This window comes from Platichthys flesus, chromosome 7 (genome assembly GCF_949316205.1).
Source record: "Platichthys flesus chromosome 7, fPlaFle2.1, whole genome shotgun sequence".
Taxonomy (NCBI): Eukaryota; Metazoa; Chordata; class Actinopteri; order Pleuronectiformes; family Pleuronectidae; genus Platichthys; species Platichthys flesus.
In genome coordinates this window covers 2,670,047-2,689,243 of record NC_084951.1, presented here as the reverse complement: position 1 = coordinate 2,689,243, position 19,197 = coordinate 2,670,047, and the positions used below count along the sequence as shown (strand labels likewise).

Here is a 19,197-nt window from a genome sequence, read left to right as displayed (position 1 = left end):
GATATTATGAAGTTTCATGTTGGCACTGAGCACATAGACACGCAGTCTGAGCACGTCTGACACACACCTCACCTAATCGGAGCCTTATCTAAGAAGTGTGACATCCTGTCTATGCTGTATCCACCCTGGATCGTGAGGAGGTGGGATGCGTTGTCACACACACATACATTTTTTGTGTGTCTTTGAAGTTAGCCCGGCTCTTTCTATAAGTCAGAGTCTTTTCAGAAGAGCCCGGTCAAGTTTCCATGAAAAGTGTCTCACTCAGGGTCTGAGTGTGTATGCATGTTCACGTGTGTCTTTTGGTTTCATGTCACACGCCGTCTGCCACAGTCCCCCATTGGATACTGTTTAATCCCAGGGACCCATATAGGAATATCACACAATGGGATCATTTTAAGTGAATCAAGTTATATTAGAATTTAACCAGTGCTCATTTTTGTACTAGATCCATTAAACCCAGTGCCACAGACATCACAGGGGTGCTTTAAAAAATTAGGAATTCCCACCCCAGCTGTCTATTTGCCTCATGTCTCACGGTCCCTCTGTTCAGTAATCAAGACATGCAGATTTCTCACTCCCTGAAACTCCCCCCCTACCACCACCACCACCACCCCCCGTGCTCAGCCTGTAGAGCTCAGCTGCCAATTCCGTTGACCTCCGACACTCTCTATGGGCGACATTACCAGGGCCGGATCTCACCCTGATGGAGAGCCGTGGCGTTGGCAACTGGTAATCCACGAGACAAGGATTGGCACGTGGCATAGACAGTCTGCCCTGAGGCAGCGCTCTGTGTGTATGTGTGTGTATGTGTGAGTTCTGGGCTGAACTGCAGGGACAAGTCTCTTGCCTCTTGCCCTGCTTTGCTGCCCTGCTATATAGGACATATCTCTTTATGCACACAGACCTACCAAGTCCAGCCAGGTCTCCTCTGTACGCTGGTAGAATTATATGCTGCAATGACAAACTGACAAAGAAATTTAATTAAAAAAGTATGCAATTAAAATAACAATAAAACACTTTTCAATTGTACAAACTCACCTTCTACTTTTCCAAGTATATAACACTGGCAGCTTTCTTAGCTTTCTGTAGCTGAAGAGTTCAATTAATTCTCAACATATTGACTTAATTCTGAAAATGAAAAATGAAATCATGAACACAGCAAATGACCACCTGTGTGTGAGTGCCTCATTTTGTGTGTGTGTGTGTGTGTGTGTGTGCGTGTGTCGTTCTACCCTCTCCTGCACACTGGCAGAACGCTGTAGATTCCTGAGGGAGATCCTTGGAGAGAGAATGTGAGTGAGAGAGCATCACTAAATGCAGTAGAGAGAGTGAGCTGTCTGAGTGAGGGAATGTTAATGACTATATTCCCTGCTAAAATACTATTGGTTTGACAAAAACTTGCCCAGATCTGCATTGCATGTGTGACCTTCACTCCAACACAGGACCTCCAAACACTGAGAAAGAGTAAAAAATCATAAAACATTTATAATATCACAAGAAGTAAACACTGACAGCTCAGTAGTCGGTATGCTTTCCTCCACCTGCAAAATTACTAACTATTTAAATAGCTTTAACGAGTACTGTTTTAATAAACTGTAACCAACAAAATGTCCCATTTGAGGTAGCGTCATTTTAACAACGTATCTGCAATATTATTAAGCATAAACTAATTTAGATAATTGAAAACAAAGAACATACTTTTAGATCGACATATTGAAAGTTTTGTTTTCGCTGTAAATTGAGCAGTTTTATTTATCATTATATACAGTGGTAGCGTGTGTGTGTGTGTGTGTGTGTAGCAGCTAGTGACAGACACAGCTTGGGGAGGCTGAGGTCATAGCCACAAAGCCAGCCAGAAGGGAGGTAGAGAAACAAACCTCTACTTGTCTGTATGTATGGGTGTATCTGTGTATGATACACACACACACAGAGAGACAGAGAGACAGACACTGCCCCAGTCACCTCTTGCCTCCTCTCTTGGCTGCCCATGAGCAAACATGGTGTGTGTGTGTGTGTGTGTGTGTGTGTGTGTGTGTGTGTGTGTGTGTGTGTGTGTGTGTGTGTGTGTGTGTGTGTTTGCGCAACTTAGTAACCCTGAAACAACTTCCCAAGTCTCAGACAGACACACAAATACACACAAAGTCAACACCACACCTAAATTTAAACACAGTCACACTTCCAGCTATCAGACACCTCCATTGGCACTCCCCTATCAGGCATCCACACACACACACACACACACATACACAAACACACACATACACACATACAGACAAAGCGATTGGTCTGTCTGGCACTATATGGTGCATTTTTTGTTCAGTGACACTGACAGCCCTTGCCAACTGGGCAACCTGTGGTGCGTCATATCAGATTTGAAAACCTATTGACCTGAATGTGTCTACTGTTGACATAGTAGAGATTTGGTTTGATTTATGATTGCAGGATTTTGACTGAAGGGAATATGACCTGACCCGCTTGTATTAGCTGACCTGCAATTTTGAAACTTAAAACAAATGTTCTTTGTCTCTTCCAGCCATCTGATCCCATCCCGATCAAAAGGTCCAAACTTGAAGACTTCCCATCGCAATCCCCTCTGGCCGACAAAGAGAAGCAGCTTGACTGGCTACAATCCCTGTCCGCCCCAACTAAGGTTGGTGTTGCTAAGCTCAGAACAGAGATGATGATGATGATAATGATGTATAGTGCATGAGATGAGATGTCTTGTAATATTATACAGAAGTTTTCAGATGAGGGTGGTGCTTAAATTTAGATTTGGCAAGCTGTGCTAACAGAGGGGGGTAACTGTAGATGCCACGAGCTGCACAGATTCGCTTACTGAAATGGAGCAAAGTTTGAGAGAACAGTGAAAGAGATTATTACCACAAAATAAAGATGGATGTCCACTGTGAAGATCAATATTCTCATAAAAAAAAAGGTGTCTACCCTGCAGACTGTATTCAACAATAAATATTAGCCATTGCTCCAGAGGCTAAATTGTCATCATACGAAAGCCAAGATTGCATTGTCTCAGAATCAAAGATGTTCATTGTGGATCCACAAATTCACACTGAATTACAACATATACATGTGAGAGGCTAACCCTACACCAGGGCTGGGTAACAACCTGCAGTACTTAACACCCTGGAATGTGTCATGTATCATGGAAACCATCACATACTCAATTTTAGCAGTGAAAAACACTCAAGATTCATATTCTTGTTCACTTATTCTTTGACCAGTCATTTTCCTGATTTCAATCAAACCCAATTGTAATAATATAATATTTAATAATAATATGTAATATTATGGTTAGGGCTAGGGATACTAGTATCTGTAGGACATGTTTTTGTCTCTATGTTAAAAGTATAGTTCACAGAAAAATGAAAATTCCCTTGTTATCTACTCACCCCTATGACGATGGAGGGGTAGGTGACGTGTTTGAGTCCACAAAACCCATTTGGATTCTCAGGGGTAAACAGTGTTGCAGCAGAAATTGAACAACTGTCACTTAGCGTTCTGGTTGCAGTTTTACGAAAAGTGATTTCTTTATGCCTTGTGATTTAAAGTACCTTTTTTTATGTTTTTTTCAGGGGCTTAACTGCATCCAGCCCAGACAGAGACCATCAGCTTTTAGGCCCTGGTCCCCCCACATCTCTGCTGATAAGGACCCCACCAATCATCCCCTGGCTCTGATGAGAGACAGGTGAGTCCAGCAAAGGACAGCCAGATCAAAAACAGAAGACACTTTCTTCAAACAGCAGTTAACTTCAACTAGAAATTGAATTAATCAGTAACCGGGAAATATCTGAACGCTAAGAGGAGCTTTTACTACAAGAAGTGTTAGCCATTTGTTGAGCTGGATCTGGTGAGCTGCATACTCCCTCACTTGTCTGGGTGGGTTGCTTTCACAGAGGTCCAGTCTAACTGTACCACAGCTTCCCACACGATACCATTCAAACACATTTGACACACACTCATAATGTGGGCACCCACTTGCCATGGTGCTGCCAGTACAGGCAGCATCATATCAGAGTTGATCTGGACCAGTGTCTCATGAAGTGGGAGGAAACAGCTACAGGCACTTTATTTGAATGTTTCTCTACCCTGGTTTGTAGAGGCTGGACCCTGCAATGTGGTTAAGGTTCTATTGACTTGGATATATAGTTCTACTCTTGTTAATGAATTGATCTTGATTTGGTTTATTACATTTAAACATAATAATACATACAATTATATTTTCTAATTTTCTCTTAGCTTCTACAACTGCAAGAGTCTGGAGAAGGGTGTAGCCCCCAATGTTGCCCTCACACCACAACCCCTGAGTAAGGTGGGTCCCATGTCCCCATCATTACCCAGCACCTCCCATCCAAGTGGAGGTGAACCCCCCGGTGAAGGAGCCAACTCGAGGCCCCGAAAGAGAAGAGCCACAGAGGAGCTCCAGCCACCAGTGACTGAGGCCCCCTGCCCGCTTCCCTTCACTTCCAGCAAGCCACCACCACCTCAGGAGGAAAAAGACTCTGAGGTGGAGATTGAAGTGGAGAGCCGAGACGAGTGTAAGTTTTTCATCTTTTCAGCTACGAGACATGTAAAGATCATTTGTTACAAGGCTGGACTGGCCAGCAAAATGTTGTCAGATTTAACAAGATCAACTAAGTCTTGACAGCTAAATAACTGAAAGCTCATTTCCAATAGCAACACATTTTAGTTTGTCCACTAACCTCACCCTCTCTCTCCTCCCTGATCTCTCCCACCAGTCACTTCGTCCCTGTCCTCCCTGTCGTCACCATCTTTCAACTCATCCAGCAGCTCAGTCAAGGACTTGAGCTCACCATGCGCCCAAGGGCCCATTTGCACTGTCACGTCACCCGAGGGCACTACCCCTACACCTGCTGCACCCATTGCACCCCTTGCAGCCCCCATGACCCCTCCAGAGCTGGGGCTGGAGTCGGAGCTGGAGAGCCTAAGGCAGGCACTGGACAGCGGACTGGACTCTAAAGAGTCAAAGGAGAAGTTTCTGCATGAGATTGTGAAGATGAGGGTGAAGCAGGAGGAGAAGCTGGGATCGGCCTTGCAGGCCAAACGCAGCCTCCAGCAGGTAAAGTTTCATTCATACGTCTTTAAAAAGAAGTTTGACTTGAAAGAAACTCTCTGTGCTGTCAAATGAGAACATTGATGTCAGTCTCATTTGTGTGTGTTGAGTGTCGAATAAGGTCTGAGGAGTCGTTGGTCCTGGTCGGAAGAAACACCTGAAGCAAAGGGAAACTGCTGTTTAGCTAACATATAGATCTGCAGACTAGACATAGACCTTGCCTTACTTTGTCACTCACCTGAAATTTGAATGGAAATATGTTTAAGTCATACATCGTTGAGACTTTTTAACTTAACCTTTTAACCCTTTTTTTAAATTGTAAAATTGTAACAGATTTTGCTTCTGGAAAAATATTTAAAACAGAAGGAGTTGCATCTTGACAAACACTATTTGAGTTGACCTGAACTTATTTCACACACACTTGCCAATGGAAGATTTTAGAAAAGCGCCACCAAAGACAATGTAAAAGGCATTTCTAATTATCATACCACAGGTAGGAGCTGATTCAACCAGACTAAGCTCCCTGTCATTCAAGGCCACCAATCAGTCACAAGCGTCAGTGTAACTCTATATAGAAGTTGTGATTATCTGTTTGGTAAATAATAAAAAAGAACACCTATACAAACTGTGACTCATACAAATTTCCTATGTTGCCAATAGCAACCGCCTATTGTCAGTGTATAGCCATCTTTATTCAGTTCTACAACCCCAGTGATTAAGTGTCACTATTCTATCACTTATATGCTATATTTACATAGTATATGATTTAACTGTAGTGAACGCACCATGATGTGTGTCACTGTTGACTGAGAGAATGAGATTTCCCAGCCTAAGCAGCCAATTACAACTCATACAATCCTTTAGCCTCCCCTAGCTTTTTAGAAATCAAGTCAACAGAAACTTTTCAAAGTTGGCAAACTGAGAAAAAGACTTGAGCTCAGACATCGAAATGCAGAAGTAGAGTCTTTATCACTGTCCGCAAAGCTTAGCATGAGTTGGCAAGTGATAACAACGACAGCGGATGTTGCTGCAAAGGGAAAAGCCAGACTTCTATTTCTTTTTTTGGTCTTGGACTGAGAACAAGAAAGTGCAGACGAAGAGGATTGTGTTGGAGCAAGAAAAGGGACTCCAGCGCGACGGCATTCCACTTTCACTTTCCGTCCATGTTGAGAGGAGCGGTGCAGAAGCAAGGCGAATCCAATCAACCGAAAGTTAAATCGATGGGGTCTTACTTTAAAAGAAGTCACTGGTATAATTCCTGCTCTGCTACTCTACTTAGATTAACTAACTCTAACCCTGTTGGTATTCATAGAGTTCTTATGTAAAGCCTCTGCAGAGTATTGGGTGTGATGGGGATTGTTTCTTTTCACTCTTTTTGTGAGAACTAACAAAGCTTGATGACAGACATGTTTGTCCCAACTGCTAGGTTCCCATGAGAAGAGTATGGGCGTGTTACCACTACACTCTCTCACACACAAAGTCACACACACACTCACGCACGCACGCACGCACGCATGCACGCGCGCGCACACACACACACACACACACACTCTTTCAGTGATTCAGAGGAAGGAAACCTAACTTCTGTCAGCCCACAAGTTGCCCTCACCCCTGACTTGTCTCAATGTAAACGGACCTTGCAGCCTTCTGTAACAGGTCACCGCTCTTGGGTGTCAACAGCTCAGAGTCAGAGTCAAACAGCCATGTGACAGATACTGTATATCCACTGTATAAGCACCTTGGGACACGTTATGTTAAAAGACAAAAAAACCCACATAGGCTGAGTTTCCCCTTGATGCTAACATCTACAATCTCTTCTTTCCAGGAGTTAGAATTCTTACGGGTGGCCAAAAAGGAGAAGCTGCGGGAGGCAACCGAGGCAAAGCGGAACCTGAGGAAAGAAATCGAGCGTCTGCGAGCCGAGAGCGAGAAGAAGATGAAGGAAGCCAATGAGTCGCGGATCCGTCTGAAGAGGGAGCTGGAGCAGGCTCGACAGCTGAGGGTCTGCGACAAAGGCTGCGAGGCAGGACGTCTTCGCGCAAAATACTCAGCACAGGTACTGTGCATGTGGATGTTGCTTATGAAGGATTAAAACTAGGTTTTATGAATCTTTCACCCTTTAGGCTTATTGTTTTTAAAGATATGATGATACTTAAACATGAGAACATATTTGAGAAACAGGAGAAATGGGTAGAAATGAAACAAGACAGGCCCATGCATGGAGGCAGACACTAACAGTCCAATGTGTGCAAAGTCTAGACAACACCCTCAGAGTAATTGCAGTGTTTTGCTCCCTTAAATACTCTCAAGGTCAGCAAAGGAGAAGGCAAGAAAAAAAACACATTTCCTCTTCCAGAGTCAAAAATAAATGGGTGTAGCTCCAAGTGCACAGACATGTGAGTCCCCCACCGAAAGGAAACAGGAAGAGACGGCGACTTCCCTCGAGCACCATGGGAAATGCAGATTAGACAAAACAAGAGGGAGGTTATGCTCTCCAACTGCATCTGTGTGCCTCCTGCAGAGACTGCAGTCGCCCTCAGACAGCTGTCGTCAAGATGTTTTTGATGTTTTCAGAATCTTCTTGTCAGTTACCATTGTCCTCTCCGATGAATTAAGAAAATTTAAAAATTTGTTTCAAGGCATCAGCTTGATACCACGTCCCAATTCGGACTCAGAAATATTCATGTAATTGGATCACAGAAGAGACTTGTACCCTTAATTTTAAATTGAAATTAATTGAATTGAATTTAACACAAACATTATTACACAGTTAACAACATTGGTCATGTGAACATGGCATTAGGCCTGCAGAAGGAAACCCTGGACACTGGTGAGAGGGCTGTAGGACTCTATTGTGTGCCAACAGCCACTTGAAAGATATTATATTTTCAGATATATCAAAGATATAGTTCCTTGAGCTGTGTATGGAAGATGGTTGTTTAGAAGAGTGGTTGGATCATTCTCCTCCAAACCGCCCTGGAGTTAGCTGTGTTCTGTTGCATGCCTTCATCCGTTTCCATGTGTTTACCAGATCGAGGACCTCCAGATGAAGCTGCAGCATGCCGAGGCCGACCGCGAGCAGCTCCGAGCCGACCTACTGCATGAGCGGGAGGCCAGGGAGCACCTGGAGAGGGTTGTAAAGGAGCTACAGCAGCAGCTCTGGCCCAAAACCAACGTTGACAAGGACGGGACGCCCATGGACACGCTTGCGGACAAGTAACCAAGCAGCTTAACTCATAGCCCAACCATTCACCCCACTCGCCATGATTCCCAACTTCATCTGCCCGTCAGACCACAACCATACACAGGAGTCCTGGGCCGACTGCATCACGGCACTGTCCATCACGCTCGCCCTCCAGAACACAAAACTCAAAGACTCTCGCCCTCTGACCAGAGACAGAGAGATAAGACGAGGACCTGTGTCCATGCCCATGAACAGTCAAGTGAATGTTTCCTTTGGAGAATGACTGAAAATAGTAAAGTACATTTCTGCAACATGGAAGCATGTGTTTCTAAATCAAGCACTGACTTGCACCTTCCACACTCACAGAACGTTAAAAAAACTGGATCTCAAGGATTACATGACACATGTATAGCACAAAAACGTGGTTGTGCCTGGATTTTCTCTGACAGAGAATGAAGTGAGACTTTTGGACACACATCCATGATAATTAATGCTGAAAGACGATCATCTTATATTAGAGCTACACAGCTGTTTAGAGGTGTTACAGCAGTGCAGCCTGGAGGGCTCACACTCAACTGGCAGTTCCCCGAAAAAATCTCCATGGCCGTCCCCGTCATGGTGAGATGAGGAGGATTTTAAAGACATTATAAGCTATTTAAGAGACTACATAGCGATATGTAAAGAAAAAGATAGACAGTTACTTTGTTTCTCTGTGCTCATGGAGTTTGAAAATATTAAAGAAACAAACTCATAAGAAGATGAACAAAACAAGCAGTTGAACTCTCCACAGTGCCACCGTGGTTTTGTCGGGTTTTCAGGAAGCCATCGCCGCCCACTGAGGGGGAAAAGCATAGGGTGTGAAGTTAAAGTTGAATCAATATGTTTCTCTCTTTGCATCGAACCCTGGATTAGATACTGGTAATAAAAACATGCCATGGTAAAGGCACCTTCTTTTAGTGAGCACTTTGTTCGGATGATCAATAACAATATCCAACAGTCTCCATCTCAGCGGTTTTCACATCAAGTCACAACTGGCATGTTTTTACTCCAGTTGGCTCCATCATGTATGAAATCATAGTGGACTCAGGTGGGGCATCCTTAGCAAGAACCACAAAATGTTCATTTTAATTAAATTAAGGTGTGTAAATATAAATATCTGTTCTTTTCCTTTTTCCTTTACAATAATAAGTCGCACTTTGTCATAACAGAAATACTGTTTTAATGCATTGTACTCCCAATATTGTCTTCAATCTTTCTTTGAAAGCATCATCTTATCGTGACTGCTACCATATAAATTCAGTAAGCATTTTGTTGATTATATGCATCTGAAATAAAAAATCTGTTTTCTTAAGACAAAGTATTGTAAATAAAGAAAAAAAAGGCTCTAACTGTTGCTTGCTGATGCAGTCTGGGATTGTTTGAAATTTTTTCTAGACACACTCTCCCGTTTTTTGTAATATAATGACACAACTGTCGCTTCAGCACCAAGTTAACACATGTAACAAGTTCACTAACAACTTACTGACTAACGTACGACACCGTGTTGAGTTTTTATTGGCGCCTGAACAGAAATCAGATGGTCAAAGATTCAAATCAGATTCAATCCAAATGGCAGAGACCATGACTACGCCTCCTCACAGTGGGTACAATGCAATCAGAATGTACATTGTGTTAATTCTAATTTTTCTTTGGTTGTTGATGTTGTTTTTTAAACGTGGAGATATTTTATTGCTCGTCTGTTATGTTCCCTTTTTTCAATAGAAAACTCATATTTTCTTTATGCATGAACTTTGAGAAAGTTTGCCATACATATAGTCGGTTATTGGGCATTTGATACTGTACATGTAAGGGTTTTTTGTGTTATGCAACATAAAGCAATTTATCTTATTTACAAGAGGAAGAAGAAATTAAAAAAGCAACAAAGTGTTGCAAATGTTTTTTTAAGAAAAAGAAAAACTTCACAAAAGAAATGCAATGCTGGACAACCTCAAGTGCCTGGATGTGGGCGAAAGGTTTCCAGAGTAAGAAAAACTGATGATGAAGCTGTTGGGGCGGAGCCTATCATCAACTTCCTGTTTCCAGGTTTTCAAATTAAATGACCCTCCCTCGCTCAGCAGCTCTTTTTTCAGTATTCCTAAAACCAACCAGTTTACAATTTTTTTTATTTTTCAATGCAGAGAACAATTGAACAAAGGCTAGATGCTTGAGGGTTTTTCCCTGAATGAGTGCTTTTTAAAATTAATCTGAATACAATGATATGCATGTTCAAACACTTTTTATAGAACATCTTTAAAAGCCACTTGCTTCTGTGAATTGTCATTTTGGTTGTATATAAAGATGTAGCTGTTTGTTCCCAGTTTGCTGACTTGTCCAGGGGCGGACCGGTCAAGTATAATAAAGAGGGCATTATGTCGAAGGCCCATTTCTTATTCAACATTACCGGTATTGCTCAGAGGACGACACTGTGTCTGTCACCTTGACAGACCTAAAATTGGTACATTTTGTAGTTGTTTTTACACTCAAAAGAATTGATAGCCAATGTGTAGTTCACTTTACTCATGGTTTTCTACAAAATAAGGGAGACAATAATGACATTCGCTCTTCACTCTCCCAAATAAAAAGAAAAAAGCAGTTTAACAACGTCTTGTTTTCTAAAGGAGAATCATTTTGCTAAATAATGGACAGCAAAGCAGCAATAACAGTCCATATTAATAGACAAATAATAGCCAGTGTGAAGATTTGAATAAGGATTTTTAAAATGTAAATATTTTTTCTTTACAATATTGTATAATATATGTACATGGTGTTTCCTTTTTCAAAAAGAATTTTTTTCTTACAATAACTGTCTTGTTTTTTGGGGGGGAATTTGTGTTTTAACTGAGATGTTTCAAAAACAGTAAATGCAGTGCGAAAGAGAATATTCCCTTCATAAACATGTTAACCCATTTCTTTTCATTTTTTACTGTAGAGTCTTTATATTGAATGACTTTTTTTCACCAGTTCATATATATTTTTAACAGTATGTTTAGTATCAGATAGCTGACCTGTGCTATGGGTTACACACACACACCCACACACACACACCCAAACACACACACACACACACACACATGACTAAGCCACTTTCTGATTGTTTCTCCCTAACCCTCATGTATCTTTTTAGCCCTGTGCTGCTGCTAATACTATATGAACCTTACAATTCTAGAAATATTTTTATCTAAGAGGTAAATGTAAGCTTCCCCATTTATTAATACCACATATACAGTATGAAAAAAGCTTGGCTTGTTTATATATATCCCCTGTTTCCCTCATCTTTTCACACCTTTGTCTTCATCTCTCCATCATCACCCTTCCCCTTCTCTCACGACACGGACTATATTGTAAAGTAAAGGACTTTATGAGATTATGTTTGAAAATAGCTATGCTTATATACTACAATGACTGAATGTACAGTGTATAGATGCATTACCAGAAATAAAGTTGTTTGTCCAGATCCACTGTCACAGTTTCTTATTAATGCTGCCTCTTTTAATTCACCTCACTTATTCATTATTCTGGTCTGCTCCTATTAAACATACAGAGACAATGGATTCGGAGCCCTTTAAAATGTTACTTGTTGAAATCTGATTTTTTTAATTATTTTTAAACATCAAACATAAAATAGAGAAAAACAATAAAGCACAATACATTAAAAAAACATGTACACTAAACTTAAAATATATATCCTGATCAATTTGGTTTTATCCCCTGATATAAAAATTTAGCTTATTCAATATGGTCAGTGTAGTAATAGTGTCATACTTAAAGCATGTTCTCAAGCTCCATTTATAGGAAATCATGGATAAAGTCTAGTTCTCAGCTGAACCTGGTGAAAATAATAGTATAATCAGTAATATCATTATTAGTACTAATCATATAAAATATGTTTTGTATTAGGAGAGGATATTACTGTTGACTCCTTTTTTGATTTATATATAAAAAAAACACTGCCTGCTTATGTTTATTTCAACAAACCTTTTTTTATGCTGCTGATAATCTCAAAATCTATGACCAGACATTTCAAAGGATCTCAAGCCAAATTATTTCCAACTGATATATATAAAGAGTACTTCAAACTGAAGTACAGAGCTCTGCAAGAGAAAATTTACTGGATATGCTGTGCCTTAAGTTACGCTGTTTATGGGCTACAGAAATAGGAATTCTGTTTTAAATGTTCAGTGTGTAGAATTTAGTGACATGTAGGGGAGAGCGGGTTAATGTGAGACATTTTTTACATTTGCTCCCCTCTAGGCAAGCTAAAATGATATATCAGTAAAATTTGCACATTTTCCATTAATTCAGGATGTTTCCTAGCAATGGAAATGATCAGAATGTCTTCAGGATAAAGGGCAGTGAAAATATGATTTGTTTTTTAAAAAGTGGTCTTGTGTCTCACTTTACCCCAGCTACGGACAGACCAGAGAAATCAAGGGTGTAAAGTGATCCACTTACTTTTCCACTTTAAAACTACCATAACAACACATGTTGTAATAGTTAAAATCCTGAAAGCTAGATTGACAACCACACATTCCAAAACTAATAATCACATTTATGATTATTATGATTCATGTGATCTCTTGCACACCCTAAATGGATTTGGTAAATGGATTTGTATTTATATAGCGCTTTTCTAGTCTTGATGACCACTCAAAGCGCTTTACATTACAGTTTCACATTCTCCCATTCACACACACATTCATACAGTGCATCTACTTGCAGCACTTTTGTTATTCTATGGGGGGCCATTCAGGGTTCAGCATCTTGCCCAAGGACACTTCGGCATGCAGATGGTTCAGACTGGGGATCGAACCGCCAACCTTGAGGTTGGAGGACGACCACTCTACGCCACAGCCACCCTAGCTTAATGGCACATCGTTTCTCTGTCCATTTGGCAGGGACAGGGATATTGTTTTCTCTGCGTATTCAAATGCCAGTTCACAACACTTAACTGGAGCAAGGCCATGGAACTGGTCAGCTAGTTGTTTCAAGTGTTTGGCAGCTCCTCCTCAATCTCATCTGTGAATGTTCTCCCTACCTCAGCTACTGCACCCCAGGCTACTAATTTTACTTCCACTTTCTCTTTTTCCTTTATGAATCTTTTGAGGGCTTTCTTGTCAATATTTCTATCCCTTCCAGCTTTTCTTAAGGACTTCTTTCCCTGCATGACCTCAGCGGCTGCACTCTCCATCTCTGCAAGGGGTGTTTGGCCCCAGGTTGTCTTCCTGGTGTATAGTTTCTTGGCATGATGGCCTTTCTACGATGTTTATGACACTAAAAATAAAACATATATAATGTAATATAACACTAAAATATGTTAAAGACTAAACTTAACTTGTGCTTGATGTCTCACTTTACCCCACAGCCACCGTTTTAGAATAAACAACATCTCTTAGCAATTCAGGCTAATCTTCAGCTAGCATCAATCAAATGGTTTTATACGTTGGAAGTTCACCAACATGTATGATATAAGTTTTTCTACTTGAATCAATTTGTTTTGACACAACAGTTAATTAAGTTCAAAGCAAGAAAATGTACTTTTACATGCGAAAAACTCGTTTTTGTGAAAAAACATACTTTCCACAGCACCAGCACCAACTTCTCCTTCATGGAAAGAGGGGAATGGGATGGGCTTGAAAACATAATGGTCACAGAAACACAAATGTGTACCGTTGCCTATACAGGGAACACTCAAACACTCAAAGGTGTGTAGTTTGTCCTGTCACACTAGGGTAAACTTCACTAGGATTATTTATTTTAAATGTCTGCCAAATATTCTTTTAACCTAAATCTTAATTTGATGGAGTTGGAGGAGATGCAAGAGGTGCATTAAAATACGACCACAAAGCTGCAGAAGCTTTAAGTCACCGACATGGGTCAGCCTCCAAAACACTGGATAATACAATACCCATAATGCAACAAGATGATGGCCTTACATCCTCCCTTCCTGGTAAATGCCCATTTATAATCTTTAAGTACATTATGAGATAAACCTGGTTGACCTTCTTAGACGTGTCAAAGCCTTTTAATTCAACTAGTTTGAAAATGGTAACAATAATAATAATAAAAATAATACATTTTATTAGTATAGGAACTCCAAAAACTTTGGTTGTCACTACATTGATGCATGAACCCAATATATAATTTATATACATAAAAACATAATACATACATACAACATTTTCATATATTGAAAGCAGCCCTGCAGAGTGGAGTTATGAGGAGAGATTTGAGAGTGGATGGGTTCCGGGCTCTGGCAGCCCAGGTCTGATGCAAAGTCCTGTGTTGGGGGCTGCGTGAGGGGATGTAGTAGTGGAGCATGTGTGTGAGGTAGAAGGGGCCTGGTTTGGGAAGTGAGGAGGAGGAGGATTTTGAATTTGATGTGCTGAGTGGAGGCTCTGGAGGATAGGGGTGATGTGGTCACAGGAGCAGGTATGTGTGAGAGGAAAGGAACAGAGTTCTGGATTGACTGAAGTTTAAGGAGAAGTTTGGAAGATGTAACAGAGAGGATGCTATTGGAATGGTCCATTCCGAATGTGATGAATGCATGGATCAGGGTTTCGTGAGTGATGGACAGTAAGTGACACAAATTAATAAATCATTCATTAATAATGGAAGAGGTGGTGACATATTCGTCTCAATCCAATGCGTGCACCATACTGTGACACTTTGATACTTTGATTTCTTTAGAATTAAAGCTAGGGTTGGTAATTCTACAGTGTGGAAAAATGCAGCTGATACATCCCACCCCCTCCCATTGGTCCTCTCATCAAAGCTACTCCCCAAAAACACATGAGTGCGCACTTACAACAGCTTGAAGCTGACTTTTCTGTTAACCGCTCCGATCACATACTAAAGAGGTTTTTTACCAAAAACGTAAAGAGTGTGCCTAACAGCACAGGATGTATTGTGATGGTAAATCTATTATTGGGAGAGAGCTTGAACATACAACTAGTTGTTTTCAGACATCACCTGTGGGGAGAGTGTCTGGAGAATTGGGACTGGACTTCCTCCAGGGTTTGCCTCTCACACATGAGAGGAAATTCTTTACTCAGACGACTTCACAACAATACAGAAATATTAGGAGGATTCAGGTGGTGCAGCAGGCAGAGGCATCCTGTAACGCCTCGGTTCCCAAACTGGGATACATGTACCCCACAGGGGTACGCAAAGTGGTTCAGGGGGTACATTGGGGAACATTTTATTTGCGTTTTCAAAGTGAAAAAGCCCATTACATTTTCAAACTGAGCTATAAATAATCATGCATTATTAAATAGTCTAAATAGCCAAGTTGCATTGCCAAAAATACTCATGTATACCCATATTCAGCAAAATAATTACACTGCCAATAGAAGTTACAGGTAGGTTAGTGACCGTTAGTATAATTTGGATGGGCATAATTAATCGACAATCGATTAAGTGATCCTTAAGAATTTCCTAGATGACATTTTGTCATAGACGTAATTCTGTTGCGTTCACTGCCAACACTGCAAAGCTATATGTCTTCATGAGCGCCTGAGGAGTCCACTGCTCTCTTTAAGTAGGAGGTCTAGCTCCAAAGCTAGCCCCTTCGGACCCAGACAGAGCCGGCTCTGGGTATGGGGTGACAACCACCGGACTGAGAGGTCGAGAACCGTCAAATCCAGCTAGCTCACAGTGGCTAGCTGCACTCTCATCGGGGCTTAAGAGAACAGCAGCGCATATTTCAAGTGTAACCAGTGAGCGGTTCCCGTTTAACTGCCACAAGAGTTGTTCACCTTGTAATAAAGACCTATATTTTCATTGCATTTTAACAGAGCCTATAAATAGTGCATTTTAATATAAAATATTAACGATTAATCAAAAATCGATCGTTAATTCTCCCGACAATCGATTAGGAACTGACAATCATGATTAACAACTGATTGATAACTGACAATCGAAAGATAAAATCAATTTGATCTAAACTTACATCTGAGTCCTGAAATGCCTGACAATTTCAAAGTTTCAAGTGTTATATGCTGTATACGTGCGTCGGGGGGGGGGGGGGGGGGTACGCAGCTTGAGATTGAATGTCTGAAGGGGTACGAGACTGTAAAAAGTTTGGGAACCACTGCTGTAACGTATACAGTCAACTGCGAGATCACATGATTTTGTTTAAAGCACGTCAACAAGAATGTCGGCTTTTATCACAAAAAGGTCTCTTGACATTTTGGTCTATTATGTGCAGGACACTGCTTATTCATGTTAAGATATTTGTTTTCCTTTTGTTAGTTTTTTCATTTTTTTCTAAGAAACGTCATCGACACACCCACTCAAAGGACTTCTGTTGTGTAAAAGTCCACAGAAACTCCAGAGCTCTCACTCTCACATCTGTGTTCACACAAACAGCCCCTCTGGAAAAGGTCTGGAGGCTCTCCAGAGTTCAGTTCATGTCTGAAAGCCGCTTATGACTTCGTGGGTTGAGAAGACGATGAACAAAGTTGATATCAGCTTTTCAGGCTTCTTAATAAGAGCATTAAGTCACTGTAACAGACAAAGACAGACAACATTTTTATTGATTGAAGGTGGACTGTAAGAATATTAGGGACGACAGTCTGGCTAGACTGTCTGTAGTGAAATTTGGACACAGTTGAAAACTGAAAACTACTTTCAATGGAAAATAGTGGCATCCTGCTCAAAATGTTGCTGGATAATGTAATACGATTATAACCATTTTCGTGAAGAAGAGCAGTCAGTGGGGAAACTCCCGATTTGTCGGTCATCAAACACGCGGCCTGTGGCTGAACAATGGTATTCCTCTGTCAGTCACTCAGTCACAGCTACTCATGTTAGAGACTCCTCTAAAACAAAGAAGGAGTTGTGAGTGCAGTGCACAGGCCAGCTCTCAGCGTAACAAAACAACACTAAACACTGTGCGTGTTTCACCCTCTCATCCGGTTTATGTACACAGATATGATTTAGAGCAGCTGCTGGAGAAACCTCCATAATTACTGTGAAAACAGTGAAGCGGAAGAGATGAGCTGCAAACACTTAACGAGAAAGGAATTTACTGTAGGTCTCAAGTTAACGCCCACTCAGCCTAGCAGCATTTGATGTAAACATTCATTAGTGTGTACACACGCACACACACACACACACACACTCACAAACACACACACACACTTTATATGGCCGTGTGTGCTCAGCAATGGTTAGCTGTAGGCTCCCCAGGATCCAGTGCAGGGAGATGAAGCTAATGTAGAAGAAACGTTTCAGAGGTTTCAGCTCTCAAAAAGACACATGAAGAACAAAAAGAAGCCAGCACGTGTATGTAGACCATAAATTCCAAACAAAAAAGACAATGCTAGAAACTGAAAAATAAAAGCTTCTATTTTATTTCAAAACTAGGCTGCAGTCAGACCACAGATCTGTGACACACAGAGACCTTTTGAATTATTATCAATTCATCAATAAATCAAATTTTATCCGAAGAGCCCATATTCACAAATCACAGTTTGTCTCAGAAAGATGAAAGGCTCTTAATGATCTCTGTTTTATCTCCTCTTTCCATATTGTGAATTATATATGTACATTATAATTTTAAGAGTGTTTCTTTGATATGCTCTGTAGCTCCTTGTCATTGGTGAGTCCTTTTCAAACAGTTCTACAATATGTCACTTTTTATTGTTTGGGTGCAGAGCTTTTTAGAAACAGCCTATGCTGCAGAATGAAGTTAGAAAATGTTGTGTTCATCCTACCTAGTTTATCTGCAATTAATATTTTTTAGTTAATGTCTTTCATAAAATAAAAGCAGGTATTAGAATGTCAGGGGCGACACACAGACTTTTCAGGGACACACTTTCCCTGAAACACAACTGACTAAATCTGTGTCTCTGTGTGTTTATTGGGCCACTGACCCTGGCGGTTTTACTGTTGTGTCCCATTGATGGTTCCCCATATGTGCCCTGTCGTCTGAACTTTTAATTTAATGTTGACCCTGCTGTGCTGGTGTCTTCCAGCCACATGTGAGTGTGCAGGGGTTCATGGTTATTGGGGAGTGCCAGGCTGTTAACATGCCTCCTAAGTGTTATGATTTTGTGCCGGTGCCTGTACCAATGATTTACCAAATGGTCCAAGTGCTTCTTACTCTATTACCCCCGCAACCTAATTTTTTGCCGGGCTATTCAAAAGTCGAGACTACAAATTCATGGTTGAAAAACTAACCAAAAAATCTTGGTTTATAAAATAGGTCAAATTAGTTTGATTAAAACTGATGTATATTTGTTAAAATTAAATAGAAAATTGAAATGCCCTGGTTAAGAGTTGGTGTGAAATTATTAACCCATATAATTGTACATCTAAAGAGTGGTAAGAGCAAAACACAACTGCAGTATGATTATGGAGATGATTTTCTTCACATAACTCAGGATATGCGGTCTCACTCCTCCCCCAGTGTCTGATAATGGCACAACCCATACAGTAAGCGCAGGCGGCTCTCTGGCTGCTGCTGCTGTGGACCAAAGAGCAGTGTGGGCCAGCCTGTCAGACAGTGCTCAGCTCCTCTAACCCAGCAGCAGAACCACACAGGGCTATTGACTGACCCAATTACAGCAGTCACATGAGGAAGAACGCCCCGCAGTTAGCTCATTAGTCTCTTGAGTCTCTCTGCAGCTCTCAGTCTTATACGCTGCATCCGTGTCTCCTGCTGTTTTATAATGTAGAGTCAATTACTAAGTCATGTTTAATTCATTTAGTACAGTTCCAGGATTTTTCTTTTTTATGAACGGCCAGGCAGGCTTTTTCAGACATGCTTGCACTTCTTTTTGGCACCAAGCAGCAAAGATGCATCCTTATTATCATTATGTATGAAATGGTGGACATAAAAACAAAAACACCCATACAGCATAATGTCACCCTACACAGCAAT

The 19,197-nt window shown here is 41.0% G+C and overlaps 1 protein-coding gene across 1 annotated transcript in view; it reads left to right on the top strand.

Moving 5' to 3' along the window:
* The window catches only part of skia (v-ski avian sarcoma viral oncogene homolog a), a 70,301-nt gene extending 58,535 nt beyond the window's left edge, over positions 1 to 11,766 (top strand). Inside the window, exons 2-7 of the mRNA XM_062392105.1 lie at positions 2,534 to 2,650; positions 3,591 to 3,703; positions 4,255 to 4,553; positions 4,755 to 5,095; positions 6,915 to 7,145; positions 8,121 to 11,766. Coding sequence (XP_062248089.1) covers positions 2,534 to 2,650; positions 3,591 to 3,703; positions 4,255 to 4,553; positions 4,755 to 5,095; positions 6,915 to 7,145; positions 8,121 to 8,309 — 1,290 coding nt within the window. The 3' untranslated portion in view covers positions 8,310 to 11,766. The remainder of the gene's footprint in view (positions 1 to 2,533; positions 2,651 to 3,590; positions 3,704 to 4,254; positions 4,554 to 4,754; positions 5,096 to 6,914; positions 7,146 to 8,120) is intronic.
* Positions 11,767 to 19,197: the final 7,431 nt, after the last annotated feature.